The sequence below is a fragment of the Falco punctatus genome (assembly GCF_963210335.1).
Source record: "Falco punctatus genome assembly, chromosome: 3".
NCBI classification, from domain to species: domain Eukaryota; kingdom Metazoa; phylum Chordata; class Aves; order Falconiformes; family Falconidae; genus Falco; species Falco punctatus.
The window spans coordinates 13,270,556-13,287,433 of NC_137582.1; the positions used below are offsets into that span (position 1 = coordinate 13,270,556).

The 16,878-nt window shown below is 48.5% G+C and overlaps 1 protein-coding gene across 1 annotated transcript; it reads left to right on the top strand.

Moving 5' to 3' along the window:
• The first annotated feature begins 311 nt into the window (after positions 1-311).
• Positions 312-16,455, top strand: LOC308061324 (ubiquitin carboxyl-terminal hydrolase CYLD-like). Its single transcript, XM_080381130.1, has 15 exons — positions 312-904; positions 3,517-3,982; positions 4,062-4,343; positions 4,558-4,627; positions 5,455-5,675; positions 6,111-6,264; positions 7,651-7,789; positions 8,424-8,534; positions 9,964-10,055; positions 11,144-11,210; positions 12,288-12,420; positions 12,730-12,838; positions 13,039-13,157; positions 13,629-13,848; positions 14,305-16,455. The coding sequence occupies exons 2-15, from the start codon at positions 3,527-3,529 to the stop codon at positions 14,487-14,489; spliced, it is 2,358 nt and encodes a 785-aa protein (XP_080237256.1). The 5' UTR covers positions 312-904; positions 3,517-3,526; the 3' UTR covers positions 14,490-16,455.
• Positions 16,456-16,878: the final 423 nt, after the last annotated feature.

A 16,878-nucleotide genomic window follows, 5' to 3' on the forward strand; every position in this document is an offset into this window, starting at 1 on the left:
AGGCAGTGCATCAGTATGCGCTGCAGCAGGCAGGGTCACCTGGGGAGGGGACACAGGATGCAGGATGTGGGGGACAGAGTACAGGGGCAGGGGGACACAGGCCAAGGGACACAAGCCACAAGGCAGAGGGCCAGGGGGACACAGGGCACAGGGGTGCAGGGACATAGACAATGGATACAACATTGTGGGGACACAGGAGACAGAGCCATTGGGCCAGAGGGCTCTGGGGCCATGGGACACAGGGCCACCGGGACACACGGCTATGGGAATGCAGGGGCACAGGGCCACGGGGCCATGGGGACACAGGGCTGTGGGATTGCAGGGGCATAGGGCTATGGGGACATGGAACACAGTCCTCTGGGCACACCCGACATGGGGCTGTGGGGACGTTGAGCCATGGGGACACCGGGCTATGGTGACACAGGACTCTGTGGACGCAGGGCCATAGGGCCATGGGTCCCAGGGTCATGGGGCCATGGGACATAAAGGACACAAGGCACAGCATCAGGAGGACACAGGGCTCTGGGGACACACAGCTATCTGGGGACACAGGACTCTGAGAACAGACAGCCGTGAGGACACAGCGCTCCGGGGCCGCACACGGGGCTCTGGAGCCACCGAGCCCACGCAGCCCCGCTGCCGCCGGCGGGGACGCTCCGGCCCCTCATGGGCCCCACAGGGTGCGGGGCGAGAGAGAGGCGAGTCCCGCCCCTCGGCGGTTCGGTTCCGCCCACTCTCTTCTTGATTGGCTTCCTGCCTCTTGCCCTCTCTCCAATTGGCTGAGCCAGCCGGCGGCTGCGGGGCGTGGCGGGCGTGCCATCGCCGCTCTGGGCCGCTCTCCCCGCGGCTCTGTGGTGGCGTCGGCTGACGCGGAAGAGCGGGGCCGGGCCGGCGGCGGGAGACGGTGAGAGCGGGGGGCTGGGGGGGGGCAGCGCCGGGATTCCCCCCCCCCCCCCCGCCTCGGCCATGGCTCCACAGCGGGGCATTTCCCCAGGCCCGGTGGGGCCCTCGCAGCCCCCCGCCGGGCCCGCCCTGTGGGCGCCACGCCGCCTGCCGCCCCCTCTCTCGCTACCTCAGGGGCAGAGCCCTGGAGGGCCTTCCTCTAGCCCAGCCTCAAATCGCTGCTTTTGTGCCGCTTTATTTTTCATTATCTGGCGCTTTCCAGGTTCCCCTCAGCGTAATCCATCAGGTTTCAGCGCTGTTTGAAACATCACAAGCCCAAATATTGCACACTGGTCACGGTGTGCTTTTATTTCTGTTAACCTGGGAGGGAATTGCACATATTTTGTTGTTAGAAATTATTTATTCTTGGTTTTGATGAAGAAAACAGTTTACTCTTGGTTATTTATGAGAAGAACAGTTTGTTTGTGGCTTTGATGAGGAAAACGCTTTATTTTATGAGGAAAACGGTTTTATTCTGGTTTTCCCCCAGCATTTAAAGCACAGTGAAGTTTATTATAGTCCTTGTGGGGAGAGAACTTTAAAAAAAAAAAGAAAAGTAAAGTAAAACCAAGGTCCTGAAAGTGGAAGATTGAATAGGGGGAGATAGTACATGGAATGTTATTTTTTTTAATTCTGTCCTTTAAAAACTAAAAACAGAACTTCAAGCCTTTGCTCTGCCAGCAGAATTATAAAATGTCAGCAGCAAGTTGTGTGGATGGGCACTAAGGGAACTGCTGCATGCCGTGGGATCACTGCCACTGCCAGCTGTCACCTCCCAAGCTGCTCATTGCGAAGCAGGGTGCCTTACCCTGGCAGGGCTGCTCCTGTGTGCCCCCATAGTGCCCCATGACTTTGAGGTGGTCATCCTCGAGTGATGGTGATCTATTGGCAGGAGTCCCTCAGTACAAAGAAGAAGGAGCATGAGCGTGGTTTGTACCACCATGACAGCGCCCTGCCTCAGTGCTGCATGTTGAGTTCTTGAAAACGCTGATTATACACATTAAATTAGCCATGCTGGCAGACCCAAGTGGATGGTACTTGAGGAGACCCATGGATTTCTGTGGGGTTATTCAATTTTGAGACCAGACCTTCAGCCTCAGCAAAGGAGCGTTGCCCAAAAGCAGTACAGCAGCATTTAGATCAGATCTCCAAGCTATCTTCCCGCCTGCTAAGGTTAACAACTAAAATTGAAAGGGAGACAGCTCCTGTAGGAAGCTGCCACAATGAGCCCAAACAGAAGGAAAGCCCCAAGATTTAATCAGGCATCATGTGATTTCTTTTTTTCCTAACACAAGCAGTGATTTATCTTTTCATGATACTTTTTTTTAAAAAAGCTTTCTTGATACTAATTTCCAGTGCAAGTCCTCAGTAACACTGCCCTCCTTGCTGAGCTCTGTGCAGCCTTTCTCTTCAAAACTCTGCCTACATTTTCCTCCCAACCCACCCGTTTATTCTTGTGAGCAGCTGCATTTGTGCTTCCTGCTGCAATGCCCCAAGTGTGTTTCTACTTCCCTTAATTGCATCTGCTCAGTTCCTTCTCTCTCCACTCCCAAGTTTAAAGAAACTTCTACCAGGTAGCCCACAGTGGAGGCATCTTTCTTTCTTAATTTCCTCCATGGCCTAGAAACAGGCATGTCTCCTTATTTTCTCTGTATTGGCCAGGTTGGGCCAAATGGTGCTGTCTACCTGCAGGTAGAAGTTTCTATACTCAGCCTTTTTTTTTTAATGCTCTAACAAAAAGTCTGGATTCTGGCTGTGCAGGGTATCATCAAAAGTGAGATGGGGAGGGGTAAAATGTACGAGAATTTAACTAGAATTTAAGTGCAGAAATGTACCTCTGATTCCAGATGTTTGAATTTCTTTTAATATATTGGTTTTCAAAGATGGTGGTTTTTAATGCCTCAACATAGCAATGCGGTGCTGTGCTTTGCATATGTTGTGAATCTTTGTGTGCTTTAACACAACATCCAAGAGTTCTAGTTGCAGACTAGAACTTCCTTTTTAGAGATTTTTTAAAAGGCAGAGTTTAGCCTTTCCCTCACTCCTGCAACTAAGTATGAAAAGAAGGTAGAATTTAATGAGGCCATTCTGGCTGTGTGGTGTTGTAGGGAACAGGACAGGTGAGGAGATACTGCTCTGTGCAGCTTCTTACTGAGAGGGTTTAGTCAAGAAGGCAGAGCTGGACTCTTCCATGGATGCACAGTGAGAGGACAGGAGGCAGTGAGGACAAGCAGGAACATCAGAAGTCTTGATTAGATGGAATTTCTTCTTTTTCACCTTTTTCACCTTTTGCTTTTTTCACCCTTGCCATGAGAGTGATCAAACACTGGAAAAAGGGACCAGGGAGGCTGTGGGCTCTCTGTGGTTGGAGATGCCCAAAACTCAACTGGGTGAGGATTTGAGCAACCTGCTTTGAGTGCAGGGTTGGGCTTGAGACGTCTTCCAACCTGAATTCTTCTGACATCCTGCAATAACATAGAATCATTTAGATTGGAAAAGATACTTAAGATCAAGTCCAACCATTAACCTGCATGTGTCTTCACCACTGTGACTCCTCCTTTTCTCACAACTCAGGGGAACGACGATGACCAGCATCCTGTCTTCAGCAGGGGATGGAAACTGCTATTACATCCTAACAGAAGACTGTGCCTATGGCAGCAAGTACTTCCAAGCTGGGAACATGTGTTTCTGCAGTGAGAGAAGTTACCTGCGTAACTTCTCCGATGACAGGCCCCCGGCTTGCTTCTTAAAAGTCATCATGTTGGATGACAGCTCCACTGTCACGATAAATATAGAAATCCTTCAGCCTGTGCGCAAGGAGACTGCTGTCTTCCTCCTGGCCATCAGTAGCCACAATGAACGCTTGAACTACTTCTTGGAGAGGCTGAGCCTTGAAGCAGCTCTGCGGGCCGTGCCAGGCCAAAAAGTGATGGTAGAGGTTGACCAGCAATATTTCCCTGGTATCATCCGCTACATTGGAAGCATTTACAAAAACACTTCAGCTGTGCTATCTCCAGTCTTCTTCGGGGTGGAGTTACAGGTAAAGTCACCAAGAAAATAAGTTTTATATTTTCCCTTAATGTTTGTGTATGTAATGTGCCTGTTTGGCATGTTTTCAGAGTGAAGGAGAAAACAGAGGGCGCAGTGATGGATCTTACCACGGTACTGAGTATTTCAAGTGTAAGCGGAACTGCGGGATCTTCCTGCCGTTTAGCAAAGTCCAGTTTATTTCCACGCCAGACAATGACTATGCGAAACAGAAGCCAAAACCAGACACAGAAGAGATGGTTCCTGTGAAAGTGGGAGATGCAGTTAGCTTCTACGTGGACCAAGTCCTCACAAAAGGAATAGCGATGGCAGTTTACAGGGAGGGAACCCAGTGGTTCATTACAGTTTGTCCGGTAAGAGCAGCCTTGCTGCCTTTTCTTGGTTTTGTGGGATTATTTTTTTTTTTGTTAAATTGTGTTATAGTGGGACATTAAAGAAAAGTGGAAGGACTGTCCGAAGGGGACGTAAGGTTAAAACTTTCCAGGCCTCTTTGAAAAATTGGTTCCTGTTTCAGGAATGCCCTATGCCTGATAAAGTATTTAGCTGATAGATTTTCTCTCCTTTCAGGAAGAAGAAGGAACAACTGACATTTTCAGAGAGATCCCTATGGACTCTGTTGTGAAGGAAAGCTTGCAAAGTAGGTTATCATCAGAAGTGTCTGCCCTGTGTACTACTTTCCTGGGGATTTAGCATTTATGTCTTCTCTGCAGGCTACTGATGAGCTGAAAGTCCAACAAAAGCTTCCGCTAGTCCCAGCTACGTTGATCAGGAGGCAGGGAAGGTCTGTAGAACAGTGTTAAGTTCTGGACTAAATTCTTTGCATTAGGCAACTAAAGCTGAGTCTATCCATTTGTCAGGAAAAGGAAGAGAATCTGATTGCAGTGCAGAAGTATTTCCTAGGGGAGAAGGCACCACTGGTTAAAGAGTCTTTAATTTAGTTGTAGAAAGTGGAGCAGGAGCGTCATCCTGATGACAGACAAACTCAGAAAGGCACAGATGCCAGCAGCGATGGTGTGAGTCATTGGACAAGACAAGAAAACAGTGGAATATCTCTGTTGCCATCAGCAGACACCGTGCAGATGGCAGGCTGAGGGAAGCCATCATTAAACCATTCACTTGATTCATCTCACTAAAGGCAGAAAAATAATTAGGAAATAACTCCCCTGCTGCTGTTTAGTAGTCTGAAATGGCTCTGTGAAGGGGTGTGTTAGCTCTAGGGCCAGCAAGAGGCTGGAGTATGCAACCTTGAGTGGGGAAACAAGGAGCAGGATCATCCCCACTCAGCCTGTTAGACCAGCTTGGCCATATCACTGGGAATTATACCTTGTGTCTCTGGTGCTCAGCTTCATGATTGTCTGCGTGGTCTATAATTTCAAAATAGACCTGGTATTAGAGGACATCCAGAGGGGTCTCTCATTAGGTGTTGATTTCCTACCTAACCTGATGTTTTGTATTGCCCACTAGGTTTATTTTCACCATTCGAGTCTGACATGGGCTTGCAGCACCCAAACCAAATGAAACGAGAGAGAAGCGAAAGTGGGGAGGAGTGTGAAAGTGGGAATTCATCCCTGGAGGTGAACTCCATGGTCCAGATCACCTTGGACAAGGGAAATCAGGTTTCAGGAATCATCCGCTGGTTGGGCTACCTGCCCCAAATTAAGCACAAAATGGCAGGAGTTGAACTGGTAAGAAGTAAAATATTTCCTGCTGTGAGATTGTGTATCAGAACGGGCAGGTCTTGGTTGCTCTTCTAAGACCTTCAGCAGGTGGCTGTATATCACACAGCCTGACCTGGGCCTCTGATGTGTCACAGTGCGAACTGTGAGGGCAAGCACACAATTGTGCCCTCCCTTAGGCTGGGGAGGAGAGCTTGTGGAGTGATTATGAGGGCTGGGTTTGCTCTCTTCTAGAGCAGCATTACTGGAATGTGGGATGGAATAATCATGAATCCTACAAGCAGCATCAATAGGTTGGGAACATAACCAGAATAAATGAAAACAGTCAACAAAATGGGACCAGACTTGTACACGGCTCTTAAGATATTAAATGGCCATTTGGGGGATTGCACCTCATTTGTGGAAAGCCTTCTCTCATGTTATTCCTCAATGCTCTTTTCCCAGGATGAAGATAAAGGGGTCACTGCTGGCGAATGGCTGGGCAAATACTACTTCCACTGCGCTCCAAAGCGCGGACTCTTCGTCAAGCTGCAGTCCTGCCAGCCTGACGTCCGCTTCCAGTGTTCACACAACAGTGACTTGAGTCTCACAGGTTATAGTAAGTTCTCCAGGGAGAGAGGAGACAGGGCTGTGCTGGGACAAGGCGTGCTGTGGAGAAGCCTCATGCAAAGTCTCTTAATCAGCGGTTTAATAGTCTTCACTTCCTTTGGGTGTTGCAAAAGGATGTCAGTTTTAAGGAGGCTGAGGTTGCCATGATGGTATTTATAGGGAATGCCCCACAAGTGTGAGAGTTGTTAAGTGATTTGTTACAGGGATAACATAGACTAGGGCACTGAATATGGGACAATGTGTTGTGTGTGACTCTAAAAACAAGGCCTCAGTGGCATGGATGTGTTGGTGAAAGGGAAGCTGTCAGGAAACATTGTGGGGGTAACAGAGGAGAGAAGTTCAGAGCAACAGCCTTTGCAAGGCATTGTGAAGGCTGCAAGCAAGACAGGGCTTCTCTCCCTGTGTTTTTCAGGGCAGAAGAAAAAGTCTTGTGAAATTGAGACCTGAATATGGGCAAGCATTCTAGCTATAGGGCCTGGCCTAGCTACTGTATGTTAAACGTAGATGGCACACGTGGCTCTGGAGAATTGGAGCGGGTAGCTAAGGCCTATGGCCAAGATGCTGGGTGTAACAGTGTTACACCTGGGGACTGAGAAATAAGAGGGAGCTTGAAAAGGAAGGGAGGATTAAATCAATATGAGCATAGAACTTCATGTGATGGTAAGACGTTCACACGAAGATGCAGGGAAGAACAGGCTAGTATTTTCAGTTGAACAGGAAGAAATTGTTCACGAGCAGAAAAGACAGTGTGAACTAGCCATTTAGAAACAGTAAACAAGATCACTGCAAACAAGAAGACAAGATTCCTGTAGGGACTATCCAAAAACTGGGAGTAGAGACAGGGAAGAATGTCTTTAAGGATGTGCTGAAGAGAGGAAGTTGAATTACAAGGGGAGAATGCTGAAGAAATCAGAAAAGACCAGACTGAGAAAGCTACCTTTGAAGCTTAAGGAGACCACAGGCCAGGAAGATGAGGCTATTAAAGTGCAGTTGCCTGTTTGTACTTTTGCTGGCTGCTGGGGTCACATGTCTTTCAACAGAGAGATCCCAAGCTTTCATATAACATAGCACCAGCTCATTTGTAGCTCTTTTTGTCTTCATTATACTTGGCGTAACAATGGCAGAGGCAGCGTGGATTGCTAGGCCATGCCTCTGGTGAAAAAGAGAGGGTTTGGTTTTGTCTCCCGTTTCCAGTAATGAATTAGTAAAAAGACAAGTCTTCATCTGAGCATGGTTGAATCCCAGCAGGAGCAGCACAGAAGGGTGTGGTGCTGAGTTCTGAGCGGAGCAGACCTCTGGGGCATTGGGGAAGGGCCGAATGGACTCAGATGAGGTGAGAAGCTAAAGAGAGCTGCTTCTGTTTCTTCTCTTGCAGGAGGGCAAGAAGTTCTTCCACAGGCTTCAGAGAGTTTTCCTCCCCTCCGGAATGAGGCAGCAGTGCGTGTCCTGCTAGGGCGGATGAAGGGGATCCAAGGGCATTGTAATTCTTGCTATATGGATGCAGCCCTCTTCAGGTATGCTCAGATGGTACCATTTCATTAAAGGAGTGCTTTTCTAATTGGGTGGAGCCCTAAGCTGTAGCACTTCCTTGAACTTTCAAGGTGGCTGGAAATTTAGCTGGTATAAATTTCCTGTGTGGAGATGCAGCTGTGATGCTTGCTGCTTTTTGATCTCCTTCCTAATGTGGTAGATTCTTAGGCCCTGAAGTACCCCTCATGAGTACCTAAGGCACCCACGTGTCTGTCATGCAGGGCAGTGAGAGATTGTAGTTTTCTGGACTTGGACCACGCTGACTCTGTCACTGGAGGTACTGTCTGGAAACATTTCAAAGAAACTGCCCAGAAGGTCCCAGCTTCACTGGGCAGCACTGCTTGGAGAGGAAAAGACTCAGTGGTGCCCCCCATGAGTAGTTTTGGCTGCAAAGTGTGAGATTTCATTCTCTCTCAGCTGTTTCCTTGCTTACTACCAGTGTTCATTAAATCAGATGTGGTTTATCTCACTGTGGAGATGTACTGTCATGCACCTTTCTGTAATTGTATGCATGGACTGTTGAAAATAACAGCCATCAATTGTCACCAGGCACAACAGTTTGGTTCTAACTATTGCTGGAAATCCATCAGACTTAAACCTATCACATTCTTTTCACAGCCTCTTCTCCTGTACATCCGTGCTGGACTCCATGCTCTTCAAGCCCTTCCCACTATGTGACAGGAACGTCCAGAGCATTCTGCGGGATGAGATTGTTAATCCCCTCCGAAAGTGAGTATAGTATGTGGGAACCCTGGAAGTAATCCATCTGCCTTCGTACCTTCTCTGCTGCCCTGCCAGATGGTACCTACCACTAAGGGAAAGGGTTACCTGGAGGGTTTCTCCTTACAGCCACATCCAAACATTTTCATATAGGGTTCCTCTTCCAGTTGTTTCTTTCCCTGGGTTATAGGGCTGTTGTAACTCCTGCTGCATGTGCATGAATATCTCTTGCTTAGAAGGAAGCCCAGTGAGCTGCACCTTTCAGTGAAAGGAAGAAAGGGGGTTCCTGGGGTTTAGAACATGGCTGGGAGGAACTCTGGAGCAGGTGAAGTAGTGGCACTTCTTCATCAGCAGTTAGTCCCAAAGGCAGTATGCAATATCAGGCTGCATGATGGTAGATCTTCTGGAATTTGTATCAAAGATGCCAGGTTCTTTCCTCATCCTCCCTAGAGAGGTGTGGAAGAGAGGGATGGAGAGCTGACTGAACATAAGACATTAGCATCTTGTGTGTTTAAGGTGGGGCTTTGAGTGAGCTGCTCTAGTGGGAGGTGTGTCCCTGCCCAGGGTAGGGGGGTTGGAACTAGATGATATTTAAGGTCCCTTCCAACCCAAACCATTTTATGATTCTATGATCTTCCTTGAGCACCAGTGTCCTGGCACTGGCTGCAGAAATACAACCCTGGGACATTCTGTGATGCTGAGATCTGATTGAGAGCAGCCCTGCAGAGAAGGACTTGGGGATGAAAAATTTGGCATGAGCTGGCAATGCGTGCTCACAGCCCAGAAATCCAACCGGATCCTGGGCTGCATCCTGAGCAGCATGGCCAGCAGGTAGAGGTAGGGGATTCTGCCCCTCTGCTCTGCTGTGGTGAAGAGCCCCTCCCAGAGCACTGCACCCAGCTCAGGGGTCCCCAGCACAAGACAGACCTGTTGGAGCGGGGCCGGAAAGGGACACAGAAAGGGTCCAAGGGCTGGAAGCCCTCTGCTGCGGAAAAAGGTTGGGAGAGCTGGAGAGGTTCAGCCTGGAGAAGAGAAGGCTCCAGAGAGACCTTACTGCAGCCTTTCGGCTTAAAGAGGGCTTATAACAAGGATGGGGACAGACTCTTTAGCAGGGCCTGTAGTGACAGGACAAGGGGTGATGGCTTTAAAGTAAAAGAGGGTAGGTTTAGATTGGACATAAGAAAGAAATTTTTTCACTGAGGGTGGTGAGACACTGGCACAGGTTGCCCAGAGAAGCTGTGGATGCCCCATCCCTGGCAGTGTTGAAGGCCAGGTTGGACGGGGCTCTGAGCAACCTGGTCTGGTGGAAGGTGTCCCAGCCCATGGCAGGGAGGTTGGACTAGATGACCTTCAAAGTATCCCTTCCAACTCAAACCATTTGATGATTTTATTACTTAAATACACTAGAGAGATCATCTGAGCTGCTTCTTGTTTCTAGGACTGGCTTCGTCAGAGCTAGGAGTGTGATGCACCTTAGGGAGCAGCTAACTGAAAAGGGCCGGTGTTCAAGCTTTACCAACGCTGAGAAAGGTAATGTGGCCTGGGGCCTTCTCTGGGGCCTTCCCCACACTGCTTTGCTGCGTGCTGCCTCGTCCAAGCACCAGGCTGACAATTTAATTGTATGCTTCTTTCAGGCATCTGCATTAATATGCCTGCTGTGCTGTTTGTTTATGCAAAAATGCACATGTAAAATAGTTTGGGCTTTTAAAACTCTACAGGCTTTTCAGCTGAAATTGTCCTGAAGTCTGATGGAAAGATAGGAAGTGCTGGGTCTCTACCTTATGGCAGCTGTTGCTGCGAGGGGAAAGGAAGATCTGTGTGAATCAAATTTAAATAAGGGAAATTTCCTTGATCTTTATACCTTGAGTTATACCCTGATAAGTCCATCCCTGATGTCCCTGCTAGAATCCAGCTTGATTCATCATTTTGGCAAGATCAACTTGTCTTTGAGTTCTGGTGAGTTATTTGAGATTTGTCAGATTCTGTAGTCTGGCTAAAATTAAACAGCAAACACCCACAGCTGAAGCCCACCAATCTCTGGTTGCAATCACCACATTCTCATCCATGGACAGCAAGGCCCCATGTAGTTTACAAGGAAATGGATTACACCAATGCCAAGCATCACTGCAACAGCCTCTGAGTACCTGAGTAGTAAACAAGTGGCATTGATTCTTCCAGAAACAGCAGGTAACTTGTCAGTGAACAGCACTTGTGTCTTGTACTATTGTGTATTAGCTTTAGCCAGGATGGTTTAACTACTGTTCAGTTTTTTGAATTTTCATAGCTGTCCTCGATTTCACTTTTGAGTTAATGCTTTTGGTGTTAGCAGTAACTGTCTGTTAAAGTCCCTGAGGTAGTGTTACTGTGATGGCCTGGCTTGTTGGAGTGCAATATCTGAAGGCTGCTTTGCTTTTTTCATGCTCATGCTAGGATTTATCCATTAACCAAGTGCTCTCAGCTTTTAGCTTGACTGTCCCCGTACCTAGAGTAAAAGAGGAGATTCCAGGTTCATGAAATGGTGGTTCATTTTTATTGGGCAGGTTTTCCCTTCTGGATGCAGTGGGGCAAGGCAGTGTTCCTGGTGTGGTGTGACCTATGTTTTTTCTCTCACCTTCCAGATCCTGAGGAGTTCCTTAATCTCATAATGCATCAGATCCTGGGAATAGAGCCACTGTTGAAGCTGCAGTAAGTTTCCATATCTAAGCCATACAATTTACCCAGTCCAGGCTCATTAGTTATTCACTGCATAATCACCAGGTGTTACTTGAACCTTTTCATCTAGCCTTTGGAGGCACAGCTCAGTGAGTTGTGTGTAGCTTCTCTCTGCTGCCCATTAACTGCTGCCTGTGACTTTGCTTGTTGTGATCTTGTCCCAGGTGACATATCCAGGAAGACACTTCTAAGCTCTTCCTGAAGGTGCCGCCTTCAGAAAATTGTGATAAACCCCTTGTGTCATCCTCAGGCAGAGCCAACAGTGGTTTGAGAAACAAGTGTCCAACTTCCATGCGCAGCCAGCAGTATGTGACAGCCTTTGGATGCATTTGGGATATGTCCAGACTGTCAAGCTGGCTCAGGTCCTGCAGCCTTTCAAACAGGCAGTCCATGGATGCAGTTCCAGTTTTTCAGGACTCTACAAAGAGGATGAGAGGCTAAAGGAAGCCAAAAATAACTGTGCTGTTCAGCAGCGTAGAAGGAGATTGTTTGGTTTCTGTGCTCCTTTGTTGAGATGTCAGTCAAGCTGTAGATTGTGGAGTACTTGGAAAGGCTGAGCACAAAGACAACTGTACTGCAGCTCCTCTGCACAGGGTCATCTGAAAGAAATCCTTTCTCTGCTAGCTCAGGGATGTAGGGGTTGTGGGAGACACAACTCACCTTTTGAATGCACCGAGTTTTGCTCTGTGGCTTTTTCAAGAGACCTTTCATCTCAGAAGGAGTTTGCTGATTGTGCCATGGTGCAGTTGATTTAAAAAATACTGAAGTGTCTTTTAATAGTTACATCAATGAGGGGCAACTGAGTTTTGCTTATAGGAGCAGGATGTGATGCTATGGAGGGATAATGAGGCTGAAGATGGTACTTGTATTCTCTTCCCATGGCATGTATTCAGTATTTCTGGAAGGAAAAAGTGTTTCATGTCAGTGTTGCACCAAGCAGCCCTTGGTGCCTTGGGCCCAGAATCTCTTGCAGAATAAACCCAGTATGTCCTCTGGGAGCTCAGATGTTTGTGGCACCACGTAAACAAGCCCCGTGACCAATCCTTGCAGGTCAGGAGGCCAGAAGGAGCAGGACTGTTACTGTTACCAGATATTTATGGACAAACAGGAGGATCTGGTGGTTCCCGATGTGCAGCAGTTAGTGGAACACTCCTTCCTGTCCTCTGATCTGAAGCTAGTGGAGGTGAGCCCAGCTACCTTCTGCCTACGCTGCTATCTGCTGCCTCTTTCTTGCTTCCTCCAATGTACCTGTGCCTGCCAATGAGTCTGCAGTGGGTCTAGTATATATCCAACACTGCAAAGAAGCAGGATACAGTCACAAGAGAGAGGTCTCAGGGAATCTGAGCGTGACCTGGGAAGAGGGCTCTGCTTTCCCTGTTTTGTCTTGTGAATAACCGGAGCATAAAGTTTTTACTCCCAGCAGCATTACAGACAGAAGTCTCTGGGGCTTGTCTCTTCTGGCAGGGTGACTCATTTGCGTTTCTTTTCCCAGATCCCATCTTGCTTCATTATCCAAATGCCACGTTTTGGGAAGGAATATAAAATGTTCAGCAAAATTATTCCTTCCCTGGAACTGGATATAACAGATCTGCTGCTTGACAGTAAGTTGTTGGGCAGTAGTAAAGCTGCTGACTGGGACTGTGAGCAACCAGGTGACAAAACTTGCCTCTTTGGGTTGTGAGCAGATAAGGTGGGATCATGGTGTGATTCTTCTTCCTTGAACACCAGTTGTGGCAGGGCAAGTTGGATTTCAGGTGAGATCTGGAAAAGACACATCCTCTCACCCCTTTTGTCCTTGCAGGTCCCAGGGAGTGCTGTGTGTGTGGCAACGTTGCCACCCTGGAGTGTGCAGAATGTTTCAAAGACAAAGTATTTGCAGCTGTGGGCCTGAAGCAGTTCTGCAGCTCCTGCTCCAGACAGGTATTCCTCTTCTTTGGCTGCTCACAAAATCTGCCTTGGTGGCTGACAGCAGATTGAACCCCCTCAAAACACTCTGTTCAGGTTGGGTACAGAGGGGCCCCTTCCTGACTATCTGTCCCACTGCCTGCATCAGCTGCATGAGCAGGGTTAGGTGCCACACATTATTGAACCCTCTGCTTACACAGAGCCTAAATAAGCACTGATCCTGCACAGACTGAGTGCTGAGCCCTCCACGCTGTCTCACCAGGAGCGTTCCTACAGCTCTCTGGCCTTGTTTGGAGCATGGCAGGCTCTCATTGCGGCAGCTTGTTGCCAGCTCATTGACACAATGCCATTACCTGGCACATGGGGACAATGGGAGTCAAATCCATGGGGAATAAACTGGGGGTCTGACCCCTGCACACTCCTTTTTCTGGCAGGCCAGCTTCAGTTCTGCCCACTCAGCAGTGCTGCCCCATCATATCTCCTCAGGTTCACTCCCACTACCGACGCAAAATGCACAAGCCAACTGGGCTGCACATCCCAGAAGAGTTTCACAGTCGGAGCCCTTGGGGCAGCCAGCAGGTCCCTCGTGAGAAGATGGAGCTCTTCGCAGTGCTCTGCATCGAGACCAGTCATTATGTCTCCTTTGTGAAATATGGCCCTGAGAACGAACACTGGATGTTCTTCGACAGCATGGCTGACAGGCATGGTGAGGACATGAGGTGGTGGGCTTTGAGCTTTGATTGCAGCCGGGCGCTGCATGGTGGGCAGCTGTGAGGTTCTGCAGCACTTGTCATGTAGGTGCTGGCCATTCTACCTTTTCTTCTGAAGCCCCCTACATGATTTAGGCTCTCTCTGGACCCTGCTTCCAACAGTGACCATTTAAGTAGACCCCAGAGAAGAGTATGGCCAGCCCAAGCACATGTGAGTTCCTCCTAGTGCTTTCATCCTCTGGCTATGTTCAAACAAGGGACTTGTCAAGCCAGCTGGGACTGGCTGCTGTGTGGGCGAGGACCGTTCTCCTGTCCTTCCCCACTTTGTTGTTGGCCTCCAGATCTCTCAGCTAAGGCATGACATTACTGTTGAGTATGATAATATCTGCTTGAGCTCTAGGTACTCATCCCCTGGTACCTGGTTTGGACTTCTCTCCTCTTTTCTGGGTTAGGTGACGAAAATGGCTTCAACATTCCCACAGTAACGCTGTGCCCTGAAATTGCCAAATACCTGGACTTGTCACTGGCCGCACTGGCCCTGGAGCAACCTCGGGACATGGATGGAGTGGCCAAGCGCCTCTTCTGCGATGCCTACATGTACATGTACCAGAGCAAGAAGATGGCACTTTACAAATGACGCTGTCTTTGGCTGGTGCCGCAGAACTGTGAGTTGTCAGAAATGTGAGCTTGGATCAACCTTGCAGCTTGTAACTGGTGAAAGCAGCTGAGTCTGGGTGCACCGAGCTTGCACTTCTGCCTCTTCTTACCTCTTCCAGTGTCTGGTATCAAGCTGTCCATGTTGGCCTGTCTGGGTTTGTTAAATCCTGTACCTGGACTTACTGAGTGATAGTTTGTACTTCGGCAGACCTGGACTCTGATTACTTACACTCAAATTCATTCTTATTTCCTACCTTCCATTTCCACCCTCCTTCCTCCCCAGGCACTCTGCAGTGCTGCCCTACCTCAGCATCCTCCCCAACATCCTGTTCTCCCTGTGTCATGGTTTAACCCTGGCTGGCAACCAAGCACCACACAGCCACTTGCTCACCCCCCTCACCCAGAGGGATGGGGAGAATTGGAAAGGAATGTACACCTCACGGGTTGAGATAAGAATAATTTAATAGGTAAAGCAAAAGCCGCACACACAGGCAAAGCAAGGAATTCACTCACCACTCCCCATGGGCAGGCAGGTGCTCGGCCATCCCCAGGACAGCAGGGCTCCGTCATGTGTAACGGTTACTCGGGAAGACAAGTGTCCCCCCTTCCTTCTTCTTCCTCCAGTGTATATACTGAGCATGATACCATATGGTATGGCATACCTCTTTGGGCAGTTGGGGTCACCTGTCCTGGCTGTGTCCTCTTCCAATTTCCTGTGCCCCCCCCAGCCCTCTCGCTGGCAGGGCCCAGGAAACAGAAAACTCCTTGATTTAGTATAAACATCACCCAGCAATGACTAAAAACATCAGTGTCCTGTCAGTATTGTTCTCACACCAAATCCAAAACGCAGCACTGTGCCAACTGCTAAGAAGAAAATGAACTCCATCCCAGCTGAAACCAGGACACCTTGCCAGCCCTTCCCTCCAAGGCTGAGGACCACTCTTTGATCAAAATACGAGCAATTATTCTCAGGTTTGCAAAAAGCACAAGAAAACCACAGCCTTGCCCTGCCTGAAGATATTCTCACGTGGGCTTGTGGAGTGAGAAAACCAGGTGTGAGCTACGCTGGTGTGGTTAAATGGATAAGGACGAAGGGTTTTCTTGAGGTCTGGGATATGACCCCACACCTAAAGCTGGGTCCTTGAATTGTCTGCACTTCTTTTACCCAGCACTAATACTCTGGTACTTTTACCCACCATCACTTATTTTCAACGATGGGATTAATTGGATGCTTTTGGCTGCAAATATGCTTTAAAAAATATGTATTTCTGTAAGAACAAAACTGGAAGAAAGATGGAGCAGAGGAACAGCATGTGAGCTCATTATGCTGCTTCTTTTTTTGCGAAGTCTGCACAATTGCTACATGACTGGGTGTTCTAACCTCACTTCTAGCACTTCCTGTCCAAACTTCTGAGATGTGTGCCAAAGACCAGTAACAGAATTCCAAGAGCAGAAACGTTAAAAATGGGCACTCTTGGATTTTTCTGCCATGACTGCAGTAAGGTTTAAGGTCCGTGGGTGGGATCTGGTATTCCTGAAGCTAAATAAATTTGCAAACTAGAGGTTCTTTGCCATTAGGCACATGCTGTCAGGGCAGTGGGAAGTCAGTGTTATGAACTGGGTTGCCCAGATCCAGATTGCACCAAAACCTTGAGGAATGCATCCAGAAGCCCCGGATGTGGTGCTTTCATCTCACTCCTCCTCCTTTTTTCCTCTTTAATGCAGGGTACCCTCATTGTAATACACAGCCTCTAGCTTTGTATCGGACCTGTTGGCTTGGGCCATGCGATACCTGCGGGTTTTTTGCTGACAGCAGGGTTGTGATGCTAAGTAGGACCTCAATAGCATGATGGCTTTCGGGTGTGTCCCTTGTTTCTGTATGTGGTGGCTACAAAGGGTGGCTGGCGCGTAACGAACCCAGATTGTTAATACAGAGTTAATGTCAATTCAGCTTCCAAATGTCCTTGCTATTTGGCCCAAATAGAGTTGACTGTGAGGCAGCAACGTGTCCTGGTGGTGCAGAAGGTGAACAATGTGCTGGGCTGCATTCAAAGTGTCAGCAGCCCAAGGCAGGGGAACCTTCCCCTCTGCTCAGCACTGATAAGGCCACACACAGCTAGAGCACTGGATCCAGTTTTGAGCTCCCCAGTACAAAAGAGATGGAGAGAGTCCAGTGAAGGGCCATGAAGATGATGAAGGGACTGGAGCATCTCTCCTATGGGGAAAGGCTGAGAGCTGGGACTGTTCAGGCTGGAAGAGCAGGCTCAAGGGGTTCTCATCAATATAAATACCTGAAGGGATGGTACAAATAACACAGCCAGGATCTTTTCCGTGATACCCAGTAACAAGACCAGGGGCCCTGGGCACAA

What these genes read in the sequence shown, in the direction of transcription:
- LOC308061324 (XM_080381130.1), top strand. Translation starts at nt 3,527, where the DNA reads ATGACCAGCATCCTGTCTTCAGCAGGGGATGGAAACTGCTATTACATC. An exon ending in ATTGTTAATCCCCTCCGAAA is followed by an intron (nt 8,535 to 9,963) that starts GTGAGTATAGTA and finishes TCTTGTTTCTAG; the next exon opens with GACTGGCTTCGTCAGAGCTA. An exon ending in GCAGCTCCTGCTCCAGACAG is followed by an intron (nt 13,158 to 13,628) that starts GTATTCCTCTTC and finishes ATATCTCCTCAG; the next exon opens with GTTCACTCCCACTACCGACG.